General features: G+C 41.3%; 1 protein-coding gene across 6 annotated transcripts in view; it reads right to left on the bottom strand.

Moving 5' to 3' along the window:
- The window catches only part of LOC125432581 (copine-5-like), a 164197-nt gene that overhangs the window by 103010 nt on the left and 36306 nt on the right, over positions 1–24881 (bottom strand). For all 6 annotated transcript variants that reach the window (XR_007244497.1, XR_007244498.1, XM_048496268.1 and 3 more), the window contains exons 2-3: positions 13729–13769; positions 9908–9954 (exon numbers count right to left, since the gene is read on the bottom strand). Coding sequence is in view for 4 of the 6 variants with exons in the window: in XM_048496268.1 (XP_048352225.1) it covers positions 9908–9954; positions 13729–13769 (88 nt within the window). In the remaining 2 variants the exon portion in view is untranslated. The remainder of the gene's footprint in view (positions 1–9907; positions 9955–13728; positions 13770–24881) is intronic.

Below are 24881 nucleotides of genomic sequence, written 5' to 3' on the forward strand. Positions count from 1 at the left end.
GGGGGAAATCATCAAAGATGAATTCAAACAAATAGCCAGGATGTGTAGGGAGAAAGTCAGAGAAGCTAAAGTGCAGAACAAGCTCAGGCTTGCCAGAGAGGTTGGAAACAATAAAAGGGCTTTTTTGGATATGCAAAAGGAAGAAAAAGGATATAATAGGGTCACTGGATGGAGAAGATGGCAAAATGCTAACAGGAGACTGAGAAAAGCAGAACTACCGTATATACTCATGTATAAGTCGAATTTTTCAGCACATTTTTAATGCTGAAAAAGCTCCTCTCGACTTATATGCGGGTCATTAAAAATTTTTGTGTGTTTTTACTTTGCCGGCCAGCAGGGGGCGCAGTTTTTATGCTAGCAGCACCAAAATTTCAGGGTACCCTCAGAAGACTCTCCTGATGATACCAGCCAAGTTTGGTAAAGTTTGGTTCAGGGGGTCAAAAGTTATGGACCCCCAAATGAGGTGCCCCCATTCCCTATTGTTTACAATGGGAGCTATTAGTAGATGGGGGTACCCTTTTGAGGGTCCATAACTTTGGACTCCTTTCTGAACCAAACTATTCACCAAACCTGGCTGGGTCTCGCATCAGGAGAGTCTCTTTATGACACCACCAGCCAGGTTTGGTGAAGTTTGGGCTCAGGGGATCCAAAGTTATTGACCCCTCAAAGGATGCCCCATCCCCATTGTTTACAATGGAAGCTAATAGTAGATTTTCCATTTCTTGGATAATATCCCTCTTAAAAAATCTAAGTTGGGTTACATTTGGACATACAGATGATAATGAGGAATCCAGTTTTGGAGGATTTTAACTCTTGTGTTTTAGCTTGGTTGCTGGTTGAGCTAAGGTTTTTGTACTTTTAAAGTTATTGTTGATACCATATTGTTCTTGTTGAACCTCTTTTCCACTTACAGAGCCAGTTTACTGTTTTTCTTTGAAATAAATATTCAAAAACATTTAACCTACTGATGCCTCAATTGATGTAATTTTATTGGCATCTATTTTTATTTTTGAAATTTACCAGCAGCTGCTGCATTTCCCACCCTCAACGTATACGCGAGTCAATAAGTTTTCCCAGTTTTTGTGGTAAAATTAGGTGCCTCGACTTATATGCGGGTCGACTTATATGCAAGTATATACGGTACTTAACAGCTTCTTTGCTTTGGTCTTTTCCCGAACGGAAAAAAGTGTTCAACCTGGGAAAAATGGAACAAAAGATGAAGTAGGGGAAATTCAGCACAGAATAAATAAAGAGGTAGTACAGGAATACCTGACTACTTTAAATGAATTAAAATCTTCAGAATTGGCACAAGTAATCTCAGAACCATTTGCAATAATCTTTGAGAATTCCGGGAGAACAGAAGAAGTCCCGGCAGACTGGAAGAGAGCAAATGTCCCCATTATCAAAAAGTTGCTCTGGGGCTCAACCAGCTTCATGAGAGCCAAGGCAAGACTTTCACCGTTGAAAGTCTCACCTCAGCTCTCCCAAAGCTGGTTGTGATGCCCTGAGCTCTCGCAAGAAGTGAGACTCACTGTCCCCGGCTGGCTACGGCTCTTGCCCCTTGCAAGCGGGCAATGCGAGCTGGCTGTGCTCATGTGTGGTGGGTGCGCAGGAGTATCCAGCCATCCCTGAGGCCCAGGGCCCGCTGGACATGCAATGGGGGAGTTCAAACCCAAGAACCCCCCCCCTTACCTACGTCTCTACCCAGAGGACAGGGTCAGATTTCAAAATGACTTGGACAGATTAGAGAGATCTGGGCTAAAACTAACAAAATAAATTTCAACAGAGACATGGAAGCCAATGGAATTCTGGGCGCCATCAATAGGAGTACAGTGTCAAGATCAAGGGATGCAATAGTACCACTCTATTCTGCACTGGTCAGACCTCACTTGGAATACTGTGTCCAGTTCCAATACTACAATTCAAGAAGGATGTTGACAAGCTGGAAGGGTCCAGAAGAGGGTGATCAAAATGGTAAAAGATTTGGATTCCACATCCTATGAGGAGTGGCTTAAGGAGCTAGGTATATTTAGCCTGGATAAGAGAAGGTTAAGGGGTGACATAATAGCCATGGTTGAATATTTGAAGGAAAATCATATTGAAAGTGGAGCAAGCTTCTTTTCTGCTGCTCCAGAGGCCTGCTCCATGTGGTCCAAAAACAGCGCTGTGCAAATGGTGTAAATGATACTGGTGCCGGCCCTCCCATCGACAACAAGCGCGTTGGCAGGGCTGCAAGACTTCTCATGGTGGCATGGCGGGGTTTTTTTGTTGGCCACTCATTTCTGCATATCTACGCAGGAATGCACACATGTACCCCCACAGCCACGTTGACATCCTGTGAGTCCCCGATACGACCCTGTGCGCCTGCATGGCTACTCAGACTTGAACCAGAAATTTTAAAAATGCAAGCGTGGCCAGAACAGAAGAGCCTCCTATCTGGCCATTCGCTTGTTGCAGAATGCCGTTTTTGAAAAGAATTGCTAGTTTAGCTATTCACAAATACACTGTTTTGGGGGAAATAGAGTGTTGCAGCTTTGCTGCAGCAACAGTGGCTGTGCGACGTTCTCCCCCAAAATGGTGTTTTTACCATCCTTATACTGTATTTGGCCTGTGCGGAATGGGCCAGAAACTAGGACAAGGAGTAAGTGATTCAAGATGCAGGAAAAAAGATTCTACATAAACATTAGGAAGAATTTCTTCACAGTATGGGCTGTTTGACAGTGAAATACACTGCCTTGGAGTGTGATGGGGTCCCCTTCTTTGGAGGTTTTTAAACAGAGGCTGGATGGCCATCTGTCATGGGTGCTTTGATTGTGTATTACTGCATGGCAGAGTATTGGACTACGTGGCCCTTGTGGTCTCTTCCAGCTTTATGATGCTGGGATTCCTCTTCATCTCATAGGAAGAGCAAAGTATTTGGCATGAGATGAACAAGCTTGATGGAGGCACATGCATTCTTTTGGACAGTTCATTCTCTGTAGCACTTATCTACCTGCAGCTTCAATAATATGACAACATTACATAGAATTTTGTATAACAGAGTCCCATGAAAAATCTGTAATCTGGGAAGTTCTCAGAGTTCATTTAGAATTTCTAAAAGTTTCCAATACTTATGCATGCCTAGACAAGTTTGAACATATGACAAAGACACAAGATATTTATTAACAAGGTTGTTAATCTTGGGATAATTCTTAAACCTTATTTATTTACAGCAGACGAATCAAATTATGAAATTAGTTGAAAAACTGCTAGTAAGTTTCTCCTGTCCCTCTTAATTCGCTTAGACCAGTGGTTCTCAACCTTCCTAATGCTGCTGCCCTTTAATACAGTTCCTCATGTTGTGGTGACCCCCAACCCTAACATTTATCCATTTTACAGATGGAGAACACTGATGCAGAGAGACTTAGGCGACCCCTGTGAAAGGGTCATTCGACCCCCAAAAGGGTCCCGACCCCCAGGTTGAGAACCACTGTCTTAGACTCATCCATACCCTTTCAGTCATAAAACATACTGTCTCTGTGGATCACATTGTAATCTTGTTTAATTTGCCTGAATAGTCTTGAGAGTTCCTTAGTGATTCAGAGTCCCATGAGTTTGAAACTATTTCAAACTAGAAATTAACTTTAATTATTAAATGCTGCCCCCCTACCTAGCTCATCCACTCTGTGTCAGAATGTTTTACAACAAAGTCGCTTGAAGCTTTTGCCTTAAGGTGACTATGTCAGAGATCAAAGAAGAATAAGGTAAGAGTATTTATAGCCTCAGCTACATAGCCCTGAATATATTTTATGCGTACATATATTCATGCATGTTTATTCACTGAAAACGTTTCAGCATATTTTTCCTGTTTGTATGCTGCTGTGTGCCAAATTAGTATTTAGCTGCCAGCACCCAAATGCTGGAATCCATTCCCCCCTTCCCCCAGCCAATAACTGCATGTTTTCCAAGAAATTACTTCTGCAAATTGGCATTAGATTCTGCAGGCCAACCTTAGTCTCCAGCAATTGACTTTTTAACATTGGCTATGCAGGAAACTTCTGCTGCTGCTGCCACAGCTTTCTGTATTAAGTGATTTATGAGCTTTGGACCCCAGAAGAGACTCCAGAATGCCAGCACTCCTGCAAAGCCTCTCATTGGTAAGCTATTCCTGGCCAATTTCTGCTAACGGAGGTTGTTTAATCAAGGGAATATTTCTTCACTCAATGCACAATTAAATTGTGGAATTTGGAAGGCTTTCAGAGGTGAGTGAACATATTCATGAAGGATAGGGCTATCAATGGCTACTAGTCAAAATGGATACTAGTCATGATGTATACCTGTTCTCTCCAGTATCAGAGGAGTATGCCTATTACATTGGGTGCTGTGGAACACAAGCAGTACAATGCTGCTGTCATTGTTTTGTTTGTGGGGCATCTGGTTGGCTAGTTTGTGGGCACACTAGAAGAAGAAGAGTTTGGATTTATATCCCCACTTTTCTCTCCTGTATGAGACTCAAAGTGGCTGACAATCTCTTTTCCCTTCCCCCCTCACAACAAACACCCTGTGAGGTGGGTGGGGCTGAGAGCTCCAAAGAGCTGTGACTAGCTCAAGGTCACCCAGCTGACATGTGTTGGGAGTGCACAAGCTAATCTAGTTCACCAGATAAGCCTCCACAGCTCAAGTAGCAGAGCGGGGATTCAAACCCAGTTCCCCAGAGTAGAATGCACCTGCTCTTATCCAGTACACCATACTGACTACTGGACTTGAAGGGCCCTGGTCTGATCCAGCATGGTTTTTCTTTTTTCTTAAGATGCCAGGTATTTTGCTTCCTGCCACTGAGCAATGGTTCTGTGCATAAATGCTCCATTGCTGGGCTGAGCCTTCTCCTGAAGACCAACTGAACATCCCTGCAATGCAGGACTCCATGCCACAGCTACTGTTCTTCACTGAGCTTCCATATGGGTCCTTGTTAATAATGGAAACTCTTTTACAAGAAGAAGAAGAGTATGTTTTGTATCTTGCTTTTTATCAATGCAGCTTATAATCACCTTCCCTTCACCTCCCACAGCAGAAACCTTGTGAGGTAGGTGGGGCTGAGAGAGTTCCAAAGAACTGCGACTTGGCCAAAGGTCACCCAGCAGGCTTCATGTGGAAGAGTGGGGAACAGAACCTGTTTTTCAGATTAGAATCTACCATTGTTAACCACTATACCACGCTGGCTCTTTTATAGCTTCCTTTAAAATAAATAACATCACAAACCAAAAATAAAAGTTAATTCCAAAGTCTGCTATTAAGTTACATAATTATATAAAGTGTACCTGATTTGACAACTATAAATATATTTCTAAACCATCTCTTTCATCACAATGTGACAATGAAATTAAATCTAACCAGGTGTAATTTACTGCAAATTTTCTCTGTAATGAAACAGTTGTGATAATACAAGATTACTGGAGGGGATAGTAATGACTTAAATTAGAATTAATTAGCTCTTTGCTAGAATTGCACAAAAAGAGGGCATGGTGTGGACATGCATGTCTGTGCCCCCTGCCAAGGACACAGCTGTACATGCAGAAAGTGCTCAGAGTTGCTTAGGGCTCAATGACTTTTGTGTGTACCCCTTGAAACAATGCCACCATGAGCAAATCATGCCATTCACTTTTTCTGCACACGCCCTTTAAAACATTTTCAGGCAGAAAATAAAATATTTCCTTCGTGGAGTTCCACACTGTTTTCCCCCTCTTTGGTTCCAAAAATAGATCCAAGCAGCTTTTTCTCCATTTTTTAAAAACTCTTTAAAAATAATTCTTTTGTCTGAAATATTTCCAAGCTTCCCACTCAGCGCAGTCATATTTACAATTTTTTACCATTCCCACGGCTGTTTTCCACACCTCTGTGCGGTTGCTCAACTCCCCCCGGGTACCATTTTTTCGCATCCATGATCTCAGTCCTTTCCCCCTTTGCTCTCATTTTCATCATTTCTTGGGGTTCCCCCCCCTGTTTTGGGTGAATCTCTGAAGCATAGATTAAGCAGAGCTACAGAGCATTGAAGCAGTGAATCAATCAAGCATTGTTTCAACGAATAAGCAAAAAAAAAATTAAAGTCCCCTCACGGCAGTCATGAAACACTTGCAAAGTGTGAGTGCAGGCAAGCATTGTGGTAAATGGGGAGGGGATTGGAAACTTCTGGAAATATTGTATGTGACTTGTACAGAAAGGGCCATTGCTCATTTACAACGTGCTAAGACGATTACTCGGGGAAGGAACCAATCAACATGTAGCAGTAGCTGTCATGCCATGATGATGCCATTCTGCCCTTTCACATACAGAAAGCATATCAGCAGGCTACCAGACAGCCCACAGCACCGCCACTGCCAGAAGCCACCCCGGCTCACTAATCAGAGGACAGCAACGGATACCTGAATTCACAAGCTCCAGGATGCTCAATCGGATGTTATTTACCCAGTATTGTTACTGACCTAAATGCCATGAAAAGTTTCAACTGCCCATTTTCATACACTGTAGCCTCTATTAAAAGGACAGAACATTTTCCCCACAGGTTGATAAGTGTAGAACCATGTCCATTTAGTGAAGCAAAGGATGTAGTTCCATTCACAGCAACCAACAAACTCCACAGCACACTGATTTGAAATATATTTGCTTTTTATTCCACTGTAGACTTAAAACCACTCACTAAGGAACAGAAAATTATATTCAGACAAAATTATATTTAGACAAACCAGATTATATTCAAACAAAATCCAAAATTATATTCAAACAAATCTACAACACAACTCCAGTTCCTGACAGGGCTGCCAACAGCTATGGAGAAAAATGAACTGTCCCTTTAACAGAAACTGAACGTGTGGAAATGGGCAGTTAAAGCTTATTTGTTCGTTCGTTTGTTTGATTTGATAAACCGCTCTACCCCTGAAGGGCTCAGAGCAGTGTACAGGTCAGACAAAACAATAAAATACAAATACAAAAACAAATCAAATAACCCCATTAAAATCAATTATTACAATAAAACCAGTATCAGAAATACAATACAATCCACTTATAATTTAATGGATGGCGTCTGGTCCTAAGCCCTGGGAGGGGACCCCCAGATGTTCATAGCATGGAGGTAAGGTACAGGAGAAAAACAGGCCTCAGGTTCAGTCCCTAGATATAGATTGTCAAAGGGCAGGGCTGGGAACTGCCACATATATCTGAGACAGGGTAGGCTCTAGACCGTGAGGGTGGCTGGCCCTATCTGCTGACTTCATGCCTTTCCATTTGCCCAGCCTCATCATTCCATGCAGGCATGCCTTTTCAATGGTCTTTTGGCCAATTGCCAGCATCTGCCACTTTTTCCCAGTTGACCCTATGATTAATCACTCCCTTTTCCCATAATGCAGCCAGACTCCAGAGCTTTTCCAATTTGCAGTAACTGGGGGCGGTGGCGGTGGAGAGATGGTCTGGAGACTATTGTGCCTCTAGGACTTCTCCTTGTTCTTGTGGAAAGACAATGACGCTGAGACCTGGTGTAATAGGGCACAGCACTGGAGAAATCTGTGCCTCCTCCCACTATGATCTTCCCCCAGTGTGAAGGCATTTCAGGTGAACAGTAAGAACAGAAAGAGACAGAGTTCCCACGCTAAAACAGTCACAAACTTTATTGAGGAACTTCTGTGGCAATATGAGTTTTAAAATCATCAAAGAAGAATAGATTATCTCAGTATTTTTGCCCCTGAGAAGACAGCCAAAGTGTATCTTTCCCCACTGCTGCCATCACCATACTGATGGACCTGTCACCCTGTTGTCTGTCATGCACAAGAGCCCTGCCAGGACTGCAGCTCGCTTCTTGATGGTCACTGCTGCTGTAGGCTTTGCTTGTGGCTTGCATGGAATTTGAAAGCACAGCTGCCTCTGGGACTGTTGGGAGAATCACCTGGTTACCTGTGAAGAAATGAGAGAAACATAGTGACAGTAGTGAAAAATGGTAGCAACTTCAACAGATAGTTCAGGTGATAAGGGTCTCATTGGGTACATGGTGTTGAATCCATCAGCTCTCCATGTCCAAGCCCCACTCTCCCACTGGTAACCCCCTGATGTCTACAGTTGAAGATCCACCTGCTGGTGAACACTATGTAGCCACGGCAAAAGCTGCAGCTTCTTTACTTGTAGGGTATCTCCAAGATACTGTTCATTCTGCTGCATGTGTCCAGGCTCTGATCCCACAAGCTAGAGTGGCATCCTGCTTGGTATTCTCTGACAAAGGGCCCCAGGCTCTATTTTGCTTTCTCTAGTAGTGTGTGTGATGAGAGCTTACCAGATTTGGGAGTTTGTAGTTAACATAAGGCTGCCTCTTTTCAGCAGTGTCTGCAATTGTTTGCTATTCTTTATGTGAAAAGCACAGCTCCAACCTGCTGAATAAAGAAAGGTTGTTAAATCAGCACACCACAGCCATGGGATTGGCATGCTCTGCACACCCATCACTTATTTTGGGCAGGGATCCAGCTGTAAAGTATGATTCTCCTTCCCTTCATGATTAGCTTACCTATGTGGAGTGCTTCATCTTTGCAGACTCAGCTGCAAGGTTGTTGAAATTCCTGGGGGGGAACTGGTGTCCAAAGACCTGCAATCATGCTGAGGAGATCAATTGTATTCGTTTCCCCCTTGTTTCTTTCTCCTGGTTGTTGGATGGTTAGCATTTTCACAAGAGGAGGTGTTAGTGGTGGGGAACTTTGACAACAAAGTCATGAGGGCACCATGATGAAGACTCACATTGCACATCTCAATGAGATCTGTGTGCTCTTGTTGACGACGAGACCTGTGTACTCTTGCTGAATCTTATGTTCCTCATTTTAGAATGCACTGATTGGGATCAAGTTCCTATTCTTCACTGTGATGCAGACAAAGGCAAAGCAAGTAAAAGTTGGGAGCTAGTCATTTAGGCTCTTCGCTGATGCTAAATGTATGGGATTAAAGTTACACTGTCCCTATTTTGAAGGCAGTACGTTATGCCAATATCTCCAGGCCATACAGTTCCATCCAAGAACAAAAAGGAACATGACAATAGCAACAGCTCTGAACATTAAACCACTGAAGCATCATCACCTGTCAGATGCCTTGAGTGGTTAGTACATTTCCCAGAGTGCCAAAACAGCATCCAAAGCACTGGGGAAATATAACTAACAGGAAGGGAAAGGGGGAACGTTGCGAGCTGTCAAAACTCATACTCTGAGTGAAGGGAGTAACAGCCTCAGCAGAATTTCTACCTTTCTCTCAGTTGAGAATTCACAAAATAAGGAGACCTTGGCAACGTAGAGAGGGGCTGCAGAGAAAGAGCACAAAGGAGGGAGAGTTCATGTGTACCCCTTTGCATATAAAATTACAGCCCATCCCTATTTTTCTACCTGAGCAAAGCTTCCATTCTAAGCTACATCCTCATGACCTTATCTATATATGCTCCCAGCACTATCCATTTTTTCTCTTTGTATTAACTTCTCACCTGCATGACAGTAATGTGACACCAGCATAATGTCCTTCCTGCCACCACAGTATTAGGTTGTGTGGGTGCAAAGGGATTTAGCAGCAATTTTGGCCTTGAGGACAAAGGCACACTGTAAAGGCTGGACACATTCCATGGCACCTTGTGTTATCACTGTGACAACCATCACAGCATTATCAGAGAAAAAGTTGTGAAAACATATTTCAACCAGATTCCCACTGAACTGGTTCACCTAGCCTCCATTTCAGAAGATACAACTTAATGCTTGTTAGGAAGGTGGGGAAACTGAAACTAGGGAAGTAATTTGCAAACATTATACAAAATATAAGAAAAAGAATGTGGAGTCTGGAAAGTTTGTTCAGCGCAAGTCCCACCACCCTTCCGAAATCAACATTTCCCCATCAAAACTTAAAATAAATGAGGGCTACATACCTCCCTCCACTGCTTGCTCTCTATGCCCTGAGTATACAATACGCATACTGCAAAAAAGAAAAATGACAAGTCAGTTTAGCCAGTGGCACAGTGAAGACAGTTCAGCAGTTGTGTTGCACTGCACTGTCAAGCAGATATGACCTATGGAGCAGAACTTTGTGTAGGAACAGAAAGCAAGCAAGCTTACTGCAGCCTTTCTCCTCAGTATAGTTGGGGAAGTGTGTCACTGTTCTTGAAAACTGAAAATCTATAATCTGTTCTCTCCTTTGCTCCTGTTTGCCACTGCAGTTACATGAATTGCATTGAGACTTGCCTCCCTGTTTGGCTATGCCCCAAAAGACAAACACAAGATATTGGAGAACCTACTCAAAACATCTTGCCTCAGTGCTTAAAGGGTAACTGCTTGGATCCTTGGCCACTCACTTTATGGAGTCAGATCTTGGATGGCAATCAATATTTAACAGAAGCAATATTGTGAATGGAGCAAAGACTGAACATCCAGCAACACCACATTTGCCCACTGACTTGCCTCCACATAAATGACTGCCAGGGACTTTGCTGCAATGTATTTATTTACTGAAACATTTATACCGCACTTTTTTCTGGAGGCTTTAGGTAGCTAACAAAATGGAAACACTGAATTTAGACAATGATACCAATAGGGAGATGCCTAAAGTAAAAACAAACAAAATATATAATTACTCTATGAGCTTCTTTACAAGCTTATCAGAAATGGAGAGTGCCTTTCCCACCTCTTCAGGTACATCACTCCATAATGTTGGCCCAATAATAAAAAATGCTGATGCCTGGGCTGAGGAGGAGGGGTCTAATCTTCAGGTGGGTGTAAAAAGGGGGAAGATAAGTATGTGAGACACAAGAGAATAATGAGAGATGCACCCCTTTAGTCTTGAGGATCCCAGGCCATGAAGGGCATTAAGGATAACAGCCAGCATCTTAAAATGCCCAGATTCACAAATAGGTAACCAGTGGAGGTACTGAAGGACAGGTGTTCCGTGTTTCATACAGCTAGTTCTTGACAACATTTAGGTTCTGAAGTTTGTACCTATTGAAGCTTCCAGGCCTCATGAAGAGAATGTTACGCCTATCAGTATTTCACTTCAGAGTACAAGCAAAGATGTATTACAGCTCCTGCTACCAGGCAGAGGCACTCTTCTTATAAGCAACTCATTTTCTCAAGTCTGTTTGTCTGAGCCAAGCAAGGATCCTGAAATGGACTCTGTTGCTGCTCAAAGTTACAGGAGAGTAGATTTCTACTGAACATCAGGAGAAAAGTTCTGACAAATAGAGTAGTTTGAAAATGGAACCAGTTCCCTGCCAGAGGGTGGGCAGCCATCTGACAGGCATGATTTAGCTTGGACTTTGTGCACTGATTGGGAGGATGAGATCCCACCAGAGGCGTAGCTCCAAGGGGGGTGCACGACGCACTGGGCGCCCCCCTGTGGGGGCGGGGGTGTTCCAGGATGGGGCGGGGGACACACCAGTGCACCAGGCGCTTTTCCTCCTTGCTACACCTCTGGGTCCCTCAGTTTAAAATCATAGGCATGCATCCTGCTGCCTTTTGGGCAAAGGTCAAAGCCCTCCTCCAGTTCACACAGCTTCCCTGTAAGCAGAAGGACCACTGAAGTTGGAAGAAGGCTGGGGCAGACTCCAGACTCTATTGAGCCGAGTGGCAGGATATAGGCCTATGATTTTAACTATGAGAATGGCATAAAGAGCCTGTGCTAATGTCTATACCTTGGCTTACACAGGAGTCAGTGGCTATCGTGCCTAACAAGTGTGTGTGTGTGTGTGTGTGTGTGTGTGGAGGATATCTTTGGGGTCTGATGATATGCTCAGAGCCACAGAGGATGCTTCTGCAGATTTAGGCTTCCAGAAGCCTCACCTTTATTGAAGGCTAGCCCAGCACTAGCACCAGCAGTTGAGCCCACTGTCCCAAAATTACAGGATGTTTAACCAAATCCAGTGTTAGTTGCCTTAGCAGTAAATCATACTGTATTGAAAGGAACCTATTCAACTAGGTATGCAAAGGATTTCAGCCCTACTCTAATGATTAATCCATAAAGATTCCCACAATCTGCTCATTCAAATCCAGTCCAGGCAGCATGGCTCCCCCTCTGGGAAGCAGTCTCCCCTGCCCCTTCCCGTTATTAGCAGAATCCAGTAGAACATCCAAGGATGAGCAGCAGTGTTCAAAAGTGCTGTTTCTATTCCAAGCATGAGCCTGCCACCTCAGCCCACCTGAAATAGTCACTCCGCCCTGCCTTTTGCTGACTGTTTTATAGAGGATAATCTGGAAGCAGACTTGACCTCCTAATACAGGAAATGCAAAGTCAAAATAAAGGCTGGTCTCTCCTGACTGAACAAAGCAGCCACAAAAATCAAAACATGAGCTTACGGCTGACTGCTTAAATTAGCCAATAAAGATGCTTTCATTAGTGTATTTGGCTCCCTTTCAAATGTTTCCCCATTACTAAGGCACAGGAAATGCACAGAAGATTAATAAAGTGCTAGTGCTGCTAAATCACTGAAAATCCAGTAGGGAGCAACTACATTTCCGTTAACTTTTTCTCAGGTTCTGCCGTTTGCCCCACTTTGCCTATGATCTAAAGATATTTGATCCAAGTATATGCTCTGCTTTCCCTGGGATCTCTACAGAAGGTGCATTCTTTACTACCTAGTCACAGAAGGAAGAAAGTTAATACAATTAATCAAACCAAAAGATGGGGCTGAGAAACACAAAACTATGCAAGCCTCCCGGGTACATTATCTTCTCTAGGCACCTTTTCACAGACTCTTACACTGACTCAGAGGCCTGATTTGTTAAGTTTGAAAGTGGCAATGCACACATGGGGCTTCCTGTTGGACCTGGTTTCCTATTTGCTGCAAAAGGGAGAGGTGCAATCTATATGAACACTCAGCTGTACAAGCCGATTGGGACCTTCCTTCAATCAGAATGAGGACCCTCAGTGTCAGATTTATTTATAACAGGGGTCTGTAACCTGCGGCTCTCCAGATGTTCATGGACTACAAATCCCATCAGTCCCTGAACATTTGGAGAGCCGCAGGCTGCAGACCCCTGATCTATAAGTTTTGCAGGCTGAAGTTTAGGGCCTCAAAAGCTAGGGGGTCTCGTGTCCCCGTCGTGCCCCGCCCAGTCCCATTGGCACTACGCCAGTTTGAATCCCACCACCATGGGAACCTGTTACTAAAATTTTTGGATCCCACCACTGGGTAGCTGTATGAGTCTGCATGCATCTGATGAAATGGACTCTGAGCTGCAATAAACTGTTAGAAACCACAAGACTGTTTTTTTTTATCTTTAAAGGATAGTGCTGGAGAGTGACTATTCAAAGAGGAGTTCTACAGTAAAGCAAGCTCAAATGTGTATTAATGTCTAGATAGTTTTCACAATTCACTGCTCTTTGGTATGCTTCGGAATAATTGTTTCCATTAACAGAATGGACAATTAACATTAACAGAATGGACAATCCAGTCAAAGTTTACATAATTTTAATTCCCATTAATTTCAATGGAAAAGTAAAGTATGTGCTCTGCTCTCTCAAGCTAGAAAGAAAAGACAGAAGTGCTTACTTTGGCTGGATCATTCCAAAGATTGTAATCCTGTACATATTTGCAGGCTCTGTCTGACTCCCAGGAAATGAACTCTAAACTAAAAAAAAATAAATCTAAATTCTACAAGAAGGTTAAACCTCTCTGAGCAAAATACCTGGAATCAAAGCCTGAACAAACTTTTTTCGATCTTATGAAAAATAATGAAGCTCTACACAAAGTCTACTTACATGGGTCAGACTTGGAGAATGTGTCCTTATCCAAAAGGTTCCTGAAATAAAGGGGTAAAGAGAAAGGATTACAGAACAGCCTAGTTACCGGTAGATCATTTTGCATCATACAAGCCAAAATGGTCAAACATTCCCCCATCTGTTTCCGCAGTTAATCTGAACTAGTTCTTTTTTTAAAAAGTAGTTTTCAGGAGCATTTAAAGAAAACCCCATCAATTTGTTTCAAAAGTGAAATCAAGCATTGTCTTTTTTTTTCGTTTTGCAAAACCAACCCTTTATTAACATAATTTTTCATACAGTTACAATTCAAATAATGTGAAATGTATTTTATGATGAAACAACTATCCAAAATTTTCTATTAAGAAAAATTTCAATAAAAAATTATAATTAAACTCTGCTTCCAGTTACCTTCACCAACTTTCTTCGATCTTATGTATAATTATCTATTAATAACATTATATTTATATTTATAACTATAATATTACATAGCCAACTACAATGTTATCATTCTTGTAATCTCATAAATGTAATCTACCTATTCTTTCCACTCTAATTTGAATTTCATATCCAACTTGCATAAAATATAACCTATCAGGTTAGCCAGTCTTACAAAATTCATGACTTTAAGTTGCCATTCTTGTACCATTGGAATCTTTGAAGTTTTCCAATTCTTGGGCCATTTTTGTCTTGCAGCAGTAGATAAGTATCTGAACAGGTCGGCATATCTCTTTCTTGGCATCTAAAATTCCTAGCAGGTACATTTCAGACTTTATCTCCATCATATCATTTAAAATATTTGATATTTCTTTATGGATCTGTTGCCAAAAACCCTCTAGCCTTCCTGCATGTCCACCATTGATGAAAAAGAGTTCCAAATTCTTCCCCACATTTCCAGCACCTATCAGAATCTTTCTTCATCTTAGTCAGCTTGTGAGGTGTAATGTACCAACAATTTTTTTAAATAATAGTTCTCTTTAATGTAGTAACTCTTAGTGAAACTTAAATCTTTGGTCTTTTTCCATGTGTCTATCATAATATTATGTCCCACATTTCTAGACCAACTAAAATATAATCCTTTACATTCTCCTTCTTCATATTTAAAGCTAGGCAAACATCATAAATCTTTTTTATCAAATGTAAATCCATCTTCAATAACTGATTCACTAATACACTGTGTCGGCTACAATCTTGAAAGAGTTCTTATCTTTGTCAAAACAATTCTTGAGCTGTATATCCACCAATCAGTTTCTCCCTAATATGCTTATCTTTTCCTATGACTTTAGTCTCTTCCTATGACTTATCTCTTCCTTTGACTTTAGTCTGCATTCTAATTTTCCACTTCTTGTTTTTCAACTAAATCTGAATACCTTATCCACCTATCCTTATCTGACAAATATCTACTATGCAACGCTTCATGTGATGAAACCCAAAGCGGCAAATGGGAGTAAAATCTTTGTTTATATTTTTTGCAGACTCTTAACAAAGCAAACCTAACAGGATGGTGGAGAAATTGCTTGTTAGTTTTACCCTTATTATACTAGAGGTGGGTGTGCCAACCGAATCTAAGGCCTGCACCTTCCAGAGCAGAAGCCTGGTGTTCTTCAATATAAACCACTTCTTTAGTCAAACTAAACATGTAGCCTCAAAATACAGTTTCAGTTTCAATAGCATCAGGCCCTCTCTGTTCTTTGCATCACACAATATTTTATACTTGACCTGGGGCTTTCGTTAAATCTTTTTGCCAGCTTTTAAACAACATATTGGAGTTCATGATTGGGATACATTGAAAAAGAAATAAAATTCTTGGCAGGATATTCATTGTCATTAAAAAGATTTTTCCCCATCAACGATAATTCTAATTTCTCCCAACTTTTTAAATCATTCTTCGCATCCTTCCATAATATTTCATAATTATTTTGAAAAAGCATTAAATTAGTTGTAGATATTACAATTCCTAAACATTTAACCAGTTGACAGCCCACCAGTTCCATTAATGGGGGGGGGGGGGGGCGTCCATATTTTTTACCAGTATTTTGGATTTTTCTCTGTTAACATTCAAACATGAAACTTTTCCAAAACTCTCCAAATTTTCTTTTGCATGTGCAACAGAATTAATTGGGTCTTTCAAAAATCAAAACTAGATCATCAGCATAGGCTCTTCGTTTGAAGATTTCCTCTAACTTTTACTCCTTTAATGCTTTCGTTCTTCCTAATCTTATCGTTAAACATTTCAAGAGCTACTATAAAGCATGAGAGAGGACACCCTTGTCTAGTCTCCCTTTTAATCATACATCAGATTGTGAGGACCCCATTAATGTTAATGCTAGCCCACTGCTCTCTGTAAATTTCCCTAAGTCAACTAATAAACCTCTCTCCACAACTCCTCCTCCCTAACATCTCCAATAAGAAACCCCAATCCAAGCCATTGAAAACTTCCTCCATGTCTAAAAATATCAAGGCTAACTGTCAAGTTTCTGTCTGAAATATTCTAACACAGACAGAAACCTGACAAACAATTAGCCTTGATATTTTTAGATATGGAGGAAGTTTTCAATCTTTAAATTATCTTTAATATGTTTTCCAGGAAAAAAATCCATCTGATCTTCAGGTATAGTATCCATCAAGGCTTTCTTAAGTTGGTTAACTAGTAAACTAACAAAGTTTACTTTGTTACTGTGATGCCAGCCACAGATGCAGGCGAAACGTCAGGAGAGAATGCTGCTAGAACACGGCCATACAGCCCGGAAACCACACAGCACCCAAACTAACAAAGATTTTATAACCAATATTCAACAACAATATAGGATCTGGGGAATGCAAAGCAGACACTGCACCACTGAGCCATATCCTCTCCTCAGTATTGACAAAGGTACTGTGTGCCCTCTTGCTTTAGTTTCTGGGAAGCAGCAGAACAGAAAGTTGTCCCTTGGCTTCCTGGAGACCTGGAAACAATGCATTCTTAATGTAGAGCAGGAAAAAAATATCAAGCATCATGACCCATCAAATACATATATTGCTTATCTTCCTTAAATGTCAGTTGCTTTCATCAATTGAGAAATAGTAAGGGCATAGAGGACTGTTGCTCAAGAAACTACAGAGAACTGATAGCTGTGGGAATGTTTGTGTTGCTATTGATTCTCCACTGAAGCTGACTTCTTTTGATAATATTCCAGAATCCAAACACCACAGGCAAGAATGTCACATTATGCAAACTTCATTTTGTAAATTAGTACATTTTCACAAACAAAGATCTGTTCAATGCAATGAAGACAGCACAAAAACCTCACTATATTCGGAAATGCCCATGTGATGTAATGCCCAATCCAGGTGTGACTCATGGGGCTCCCATATTTCCCATAGTACATTAGATTTTTTTCACCAACCTCCCATCCTTTTTCTGTAAGGTGGCTGGAGGCAAAATCTCCATGTAAACACTCCACCTTCAGCCAGTATGGGAAGGGAGTTTCTCAAAATGGCATGGGACACCTCACCATCCCATGCCATTTCCACCTCTTTTAGCCCTTTAAAGTTCCTTTTACTTTTCTAGCTGAACCATATTCCAGCATTGTAGTGTTTGCAGCATGGCTCAGCTGCAAAATAGAAAGAGTAGGATAGTTGGGGGCTGCTGGGACACCAAAATTGCATCACATCTGCTTCTGTGCAGATGTGATGCAGGAAAAGAGGTGGGCAGCAGCAGAAAGCACCCTGGAAACAACTGTGTGCAGAAACTGTCCCCACCCATTCCTGTCCCCCTTGCTGTTTGTCCTTTACATCTGCTTAAATTACATTTTCAGAAGACAGTTCCTGAATGAGCAGTTCTTCATGTAGAAGCAGCCAGAGAGAAGAACTGCTCATTCAGGATCTGTCTTCTGAAAATGTAATTTAAGCAGCTGGGGAGGGGAGGGACCCAATATGCAGGAATCTCAATATCCACTCATGGGTAAAGTAGATGTGCCTATTTTTAAACATAGCAGCAGCCGAGTGAAAGCAAACCCTGCTCACCCATTACATGGATCTGCTGAACACTTGTCCGTTTAAAACATTTTTTTCCTCCCAGCCTGTGAGTATGTCACAGTGAACTCCTGAACAGAGCTCTACCCTTCTTAGTCCATTGAGCTTAAAAGGGGAGTAATTCTTCTTAGAACTGCATTGTTAATTACCTCTAGAACAAACACTCTTTCTCCTATCTGCCTGACGCTGGGATGGAGGGCAGGGATGGAGGACTACCCTTCAAGTGAAGGGTAGTCCTCAAGAATTTCATCCTAATTGGTTGGAAGATAAAAATACAGGTGAAAATGTATTTCCTATGAAAACTAAAGAGAACATTGATGGTGGAAAGTGCCATCAAGTTGCAGCATATGGTGGTCCCATAGGGCAAGAGCCGATCAGCAGTGGTTTGTCACTGTGTGCCTCTGTGCAGCAACCCTGGACTTCCTTGGTGCTTCCCACCCAATACCAACCAGGGCCAACCATGCTTAGCTTCCAAGATATGATAAGACTTGGTTAGCTTGGGTCATCAGGTTAAGGCTAAAAGAATATTACCTGAATACAGTGATTCCAAATAAAAGCAATCAAATAAGAAATAAGGATATAGAAGAATCCAAATAAAAGTATTAATGAACAAAATGAACTGAGTCTTTGTGTGCATATCCATACTGGATAGAAAAAAAGATAAAACATCGGTGCAAAAACTATATAAGAGTGGGCATGGGATTTTGTTCCATAGTAAGGTGGCATAATAAACTTCAAGATGTACTTAATTTACATGAACTTTCCGGAAATCTGTCCACATTTTCCCATGCCTGGGGAAATCTCTGAGAGATTCTGCCTGTGGCGTATACAATAATACAGCTTCAGGTTCTGCAAAACCAATCTCCACCCCAATCAATGCCTCATTTAACCATTTATTCAATTCAGAATCTTCAAGATCAGTAACAAATGCTGGGAGCTGTCCAGCACTGATGGTGCTGAATGCAACCAGCCAAGACCACAATCAAGATGTAACAAGCACAGTCAATGGGATTCTGTTCAGAGCTTGATGAAATTTGGATTGGGCCCTAATGACACAGAAGGCAGGAGTGAATAGCAGAGATAATGTGGGATTAAAGAAGGTTTAATAGCATTCCAGTTTCAGAGCCAGGACTCCTGTGAATGTTCTTTTCAATAGCTTATCTTCAAAGCATGCAAGAGCACCAATTAAATGTAAGAAGATATACAAGGCTGAGTGTAGAGGGAACTTGCTGGTATATTCATTCCAGGAAACAATATTTCACGGCTTTAGCAACAGTGGCTCAACAGTAGGTCAAGTAATTGTTTTGGGGCAGAGGAGAAAACTGCTCTGAGTCAGAATGATCATGTGAACCAGTAACTAAGCAAATAGTAACAAAACTTTGAATTTTCCATGTGTGATGGATAATACATGAGCAGATGAGATAAGAAACAGGACTTGAAGGAGATGCTGGACATTACAGTTTCTAACTAGAGTGAAAAGTGGAGGATTTGAAGACTGCAGTATTATTCTAAACAATAAGAAATAGAGGCATTTTGAGAAGGATGGTCTGGTTTCTTGTTGTAGGTAGTGGCAGTTAATGATTAAGGAAACAGCAAGAACTCAGTTTGTCCTGTTATCATGATAGATGGAATAAAGGAATTCTGGGAAACTGCCAATTCATATGGTATTGTTCTGGTACTCAAAGGTGCAAGGAGAGAGAGCAGAACTTGTAGTTTTACATCAACTATCTAGCTTTGTTTCAGCATGACATATCCTAAAGAATACCACATAAACCATATTTCCATTATTCAGTTCTAAGTCCTAAAATGTACCACCACCATCCTTATCACTGCACAAATCTGGAAGGATGATTTTTTTAAATAATAAAAATGTCATTACAACTACTGCCCTGGCAGATCTCTTTCCACATTTGGCACTGTAGTCTTTACCCTGGAGTGGATGACTGTGAAGCACTTTGAGCATTAAAGCTGATATATAAATAAGAGAACGGAGTCTCTCCTCTGCAATCTTTTTAATTGCAGATTTTCTGGGCCTCTAGCTATAATCTTGCAATGCTGCTGCTGTTAAATAGGGTGCTCTGCCCTGGAGTGACAAACTACACTTACAGCTTGAAGATTATTGGCACAGACAGTAGAATTTGCGTGGGTGGCTATCAAATTGCCCAAAATGACCCATTAAACACGAAAGGCACAAAAAGAAAAGAAGCCCTCTCATCTTAAAGGAGAATTTCACATGGTGAAGCAGAAGAATGGGACGGGACTAAGAACAAAAGAGACCTAAAAACAGGCAGTAGAGAGAAAGGCATTGAAAAAGAAAAATCAGAAAGGCCAGAAAGAAAAAAAAGTACAGTAATCCCAACGAAGTGGCAACCATTTGTCCTTCTACTAGTAATGATGGCCTTTTGATGATACATAGAATACCACTTTCCTTTCAGAACCATTCCCTCTGAGAGATCTTGATACATCACTCCATCCCTTCCTTTCATATTATCTCTTATTCCTGGAATGATAAAAGACCCATTGGGATAAAACAAAATCTCCTCCAGCCTCTTCATGCATTGAGTAATTATGACTTTCTACTGGAGGACAGGGCTTGAATGACTATCCCCTCTCCTCTCCCCCTTTCCCCACAAAAGCTAATACTTTCTTGGCAGGAAAAGTAATACAAATGTAGCCAAACACACACACACGCACACACAAATACAAATCAGCTCAAATGAACACCACAGAATGCAGCTAAATCACACTGCAGAAATGGCAACTTGAATCAGAAGCCCTTTCCGCACATGCAAAATAATGCACTTTCAAACTGCTTTCAATGCTCTTTGAAGCTGTGCCGAATAGCAAAATCCACTTGCAAACAGTTGTGAAAGTGGATTGAAAACGCATTATTCTGCATGTGCGGAAGGGGCCAGAGATATTGTAGAAAATGTTAGAGAGGGTCACAGAAAGTAGAAAAGACTACATGATGAACCTCCCAGCCATTGAAATATCCTAACAATTGTTCAGTGAAGAATTTCAGTTCCTTCTGCCTCTTCATTTTCTGTTGTGCTTCATATTAAGCAAACAGTGTACACTGGAGGTTTGAGCAAGCCGTCCTGAGGCCTCTAGTGGGACTTCTGACTTGCTGGCCAAAGAGATTAGCCACCAAAAAGTAACCATGGGCACCATAAAGGTAAAGGTCATTACTATGCAAGCATCAGGCTATTTCTGACCCATGGGGTTATGTCACATCATGACATTTACAAGGCAGATTGTTTACAGAGTGGTTTGCCATTTCCTTCCCCACTCATCTACACTTTACCTCCTGCAAACTTTTAATGACCTTGGAAGGATGGAAGGCTGAGTCAACCTTAAGCCAGCTACCTGAACTCAACTTCCATCAGGAATGAACTCAGATCATGATCAAAGCTTTGACTGCAGTACCGTAGCTTATCACTCTGCACTACAGGGCACTTTTTGTTATAAATAACAAAACAATATAAGCAGGAGGCACTGTGGAAAGGATGTGGCAGCATAGTTATTCTTGACTCTTGACAAGCCAGATCTGAGTGCATTTGAGTGCACCAGTTAAGAACTCCCTCATAAGTCCTGCTCCTTGTGCCCCTGCTTGAACTGATGAAGCAGACAGAGCCCAGAAACAAAGTTATCTTGCCTTTGGAATGGCACACCTTTTCAGGCTTGTCTGGCACCTACCTTACTTTCCTTTAGGCATCAGACCAAATCATTTTTAAAACTCATGCTTTTTACTAGAGTTTTCCATCTTTTTAGATGCTGAGTTTTGTTTTGTTTGTTTGGTCTTCTTCTAGCCAGATTACTAATTTATGAATGTCCACTTCAAGCTGTTTTGTGCTTTTTTTACACCTTAGTTTTGCATATAATAGCTGATTTTCTGATTTGTTTGTAGTTGCTAATTTAATGCTGTTTTATGATTTCTTGTTTTTTATGGACAAGTGTATGGCTTATTTCTATAGATGTTCATGATTGATAATGGTTACTATTTTATTTGTTTTGTAACCCATCTCAAGCAGGTCTCTGGAGAAGTATATTGGTGTTGTGAGGGGAAGAGGATGCTGTGCGGGGGCAGCCCTTTCATTCTAACTGGAGTGGGTTGCCACATTCATTCTCTTGCAGGAGCAGAGCCCTGTGCACCAGTTGCCAGATGGGACAGATCACTAGCACTTGCTGAGCACTTCAACACAGGACAGGTGAGGATAGTTCAAAGTTATGTTTGACGAGCTGGGGAGTGGAGTCTCTGGCATACTGTGATGGACATGGCTATACCCACCAAGGCTTCTGGCTGCTTGTTGCCACTGAACGTGTCTGTTTTGTTGTTCAACAGGTGCAGTCTTGTCCTGCCAGTTCATACCTCACTCCCATTCTGCTCAGGCCTCCATCAAAGGCTGCCTTTTGTTCACAGAAATCTAACAAACTGCTAGATGTACATGCAAAAGAAATTCACCTACATTAAAGGAACAGAGGAAGAAAACAGTAAAGGTGAAGCCAAATAACTCCATTTAAGAAACAGAAGGTTATATTATAAGCTAATTTTCTCAAAGCCGGTTGAAACAGCATATTTTCAGAGGAGAAGATAAACTCCAGACCACAGAACTATTCTAGTAACAACCACATCTGAATGGCCTAACAGACTAACAAACTCTTTCAGTTTGTCTATTTAGGAGACCAGCAGTTCTAAGCAGAGTGACTTCTTTCTAAGACCAAAGAAGTCAAGAAATTAAAGGATGGTACAGAAGGTTATTCACAGTTATTGCTGCAGGTACTCAAGTGTAAGGGCCTCTAGTGTAAGTGGCCTGACATCAAGCCACTTCTCTATGGCATTTTCTCTTGGACATCTTAGCAAGTATTTGAATACAGGAAACAGAGCCACTAGGAGTAAAGAATGAATGGTATTTTCTTCATGCGCCCTTGAGGATCAAGTTCTGCGCCAAGTCCATTTAGATTGCTGGATAAACAGTTGTTACGAATTAATAACTACCAATGGAAACATAGGCTGCATTCAGTCCATCAAACTTTGGCATGTTTGACAAAAATGAGCTTTGTGCTAAAGGATGCACAGCTTGAAGACTTCCTGATACAAAACACAACTTGCCAAGATATCCAAACTGGGTGAAATGACAATATTTCATGCTCCCAAACCAAGATTAAACCATGATTTAGAATTCTTGCTTTTATGCCAGAAACTGTCTTTTTATAATATTTTATCTATTGAGTTTATTAAACAATAACATTAAAAAGTGGAAAATGTTATGGTACACCATGTTACCCACAAAGGAGAGAAGAAAAAGAAGAGAGAGAAAAGAAAGAGAAAAGAAAGAAGATGTATACACATCATTTTTAATAAATGAGATAGTCCACCATATTAAATTCTTGTACTTTATGAATCCAGTCTTCCAATGTTAGTTGGGATAGTTGTTCTCCAATTTCTTGCCATGAGGATTCTTGTGGCTGAAGCAAGATGAACATAAAACGGTTTTTTCCCTAAAGAAAGTTTGGTGTCACCAAATATCGAACTGAGTCAGTAAGTTTCAGGTAACATTTTAAATTGCATTTTGAAAATTTTCTGAATTTGTTTATGTATTTTCCTCCAAAATTTTTTTATTCTCTCGCAGGACCACCAGGAATGTAGAAAGGACCCCATTTTCTCTTGCACTTCCAACATTTAGGTGAGTATCCTTTATATCCATTTAGGTGAGTATCCTCTGTTATCTGCACCTCTATAACTGTGTGGTTTGGTTCTGCAACCCAACAAGATCGACACAGACTTCAGAGAATAATCAGAACTGCAGAAAAAACAATTGCTGCTGTTATGGCCTTAACAGGGGAAGGGGATTTGGGATAGAATTCTCCACCAGCTGCTAAAAAGTGTAACAGCACACGTATAGTTTTTAAAAGTAGCAAGGGGAATGAGCTCTCACGTTGGCAGCGAGAGGGGCCAGGAGGAGATCTTTTAGACTTTATAATACGAGGAAGGAATTCTAGCAATGGATATTCCACAGAGTAATGCAAGAGTCCAAATTGAATTTAACAGTTTTATATAAATTTGTTTAACAATACAAAACACACAGAGAGATATAAGAGCACATACATTCAAGTTCCTAAGATATAAAAAAGGTTTTAAATGATAGATTGGATTATAGAAATGGAGGGGGGGTTTTCAGGGAAATACTTTACCTAAGTTCAGCTGAAGAAGATCTTGTAGAAGGCAAGGATTTCAAATGACCAGCATCTGAATCCAGGCGAAGGACGATATCGTGTCTCAAACTAATCAGACCAAGAAAGGTACAGACTAGTAAGAGCACGTGTTTTGGGGTGAACTGACCTCTTATACTCTTTTGCCCAGGAAGAGGCGGAACTAGTGAGTTATAAGTTTCCTTTTTCTAAATTCTCTGGAATTTCCCATGCTGTGTTTGAGGGTGCTGAGGTAATTAGTCACTCTTCTATTGTTCTACACCTTGGGACAATGGGAGTCAACTGGTCCTAGATTATATCAGGAAGGCCAGACTGGCTTTAGGCAAAGTAACTATGATTTTGGGCTGAGACATTAGACCAGGGAAAGGTGGGTGCTTTAGGAAAATTCATGACAATGGGAAGAGGAGATGCAGAGAAGCAGCCATCTGTTGATGACTTGGTTTCCAGAAGAGATAGGGAAATGCAGTATTTGATAGCAAGATGGCTTTCCATATCCTTTGTCTTAACAGTATCTTTGCAAGGTGTGGTAATCAAGATCATGCCCAAAAACAAAATGAGACCTCCAGGTTATGCAGAAGTAACTCATCCTCTTGATTAGATTTTGTAAAGCAGACCTTTTGCCTGTGGCCTGCTTTCAGCTTGGACACTCTGCTAACCACACAAAAATATGAGGTGGCTTCTGCCTATGTAGTTTAACAGGAAAATGTTATGAAATAATATATATATATTATAGGATTGGTCAGAGGGCTTACAGATCCCCCCCCTTGAAGACCACTGGAGCGCAGTGGAAGGGTCTTCACAAACAAACAAACAAGAGGAAGGAGGAGTAGGGTTGCCTCAGTGGGTTTCCCTACACTATCAGGAACCATCCCCCCCCGCCCCTAGAGACCTAGATGAACCCGGGGATGAATCCTTGCCTTCTGTAACATGAA

This window comes from Sphaerodactylus townsendi, linkage group LG05 (genome assembly GCF_021028975.2).
Source record: "Sphaerodactylus townsendi isolate TG3544 linkage group LG05, MPM_Stown_v2.3, whole genome shotgun sequence".
Classification (NCBI taxonomy): Eukaryota; Metazoa; Chordata; class Lepidosauria; order Squamata; family Sphaerodactylidae; genus Sphaerodactylus; species Sphaerodactylus townsendi.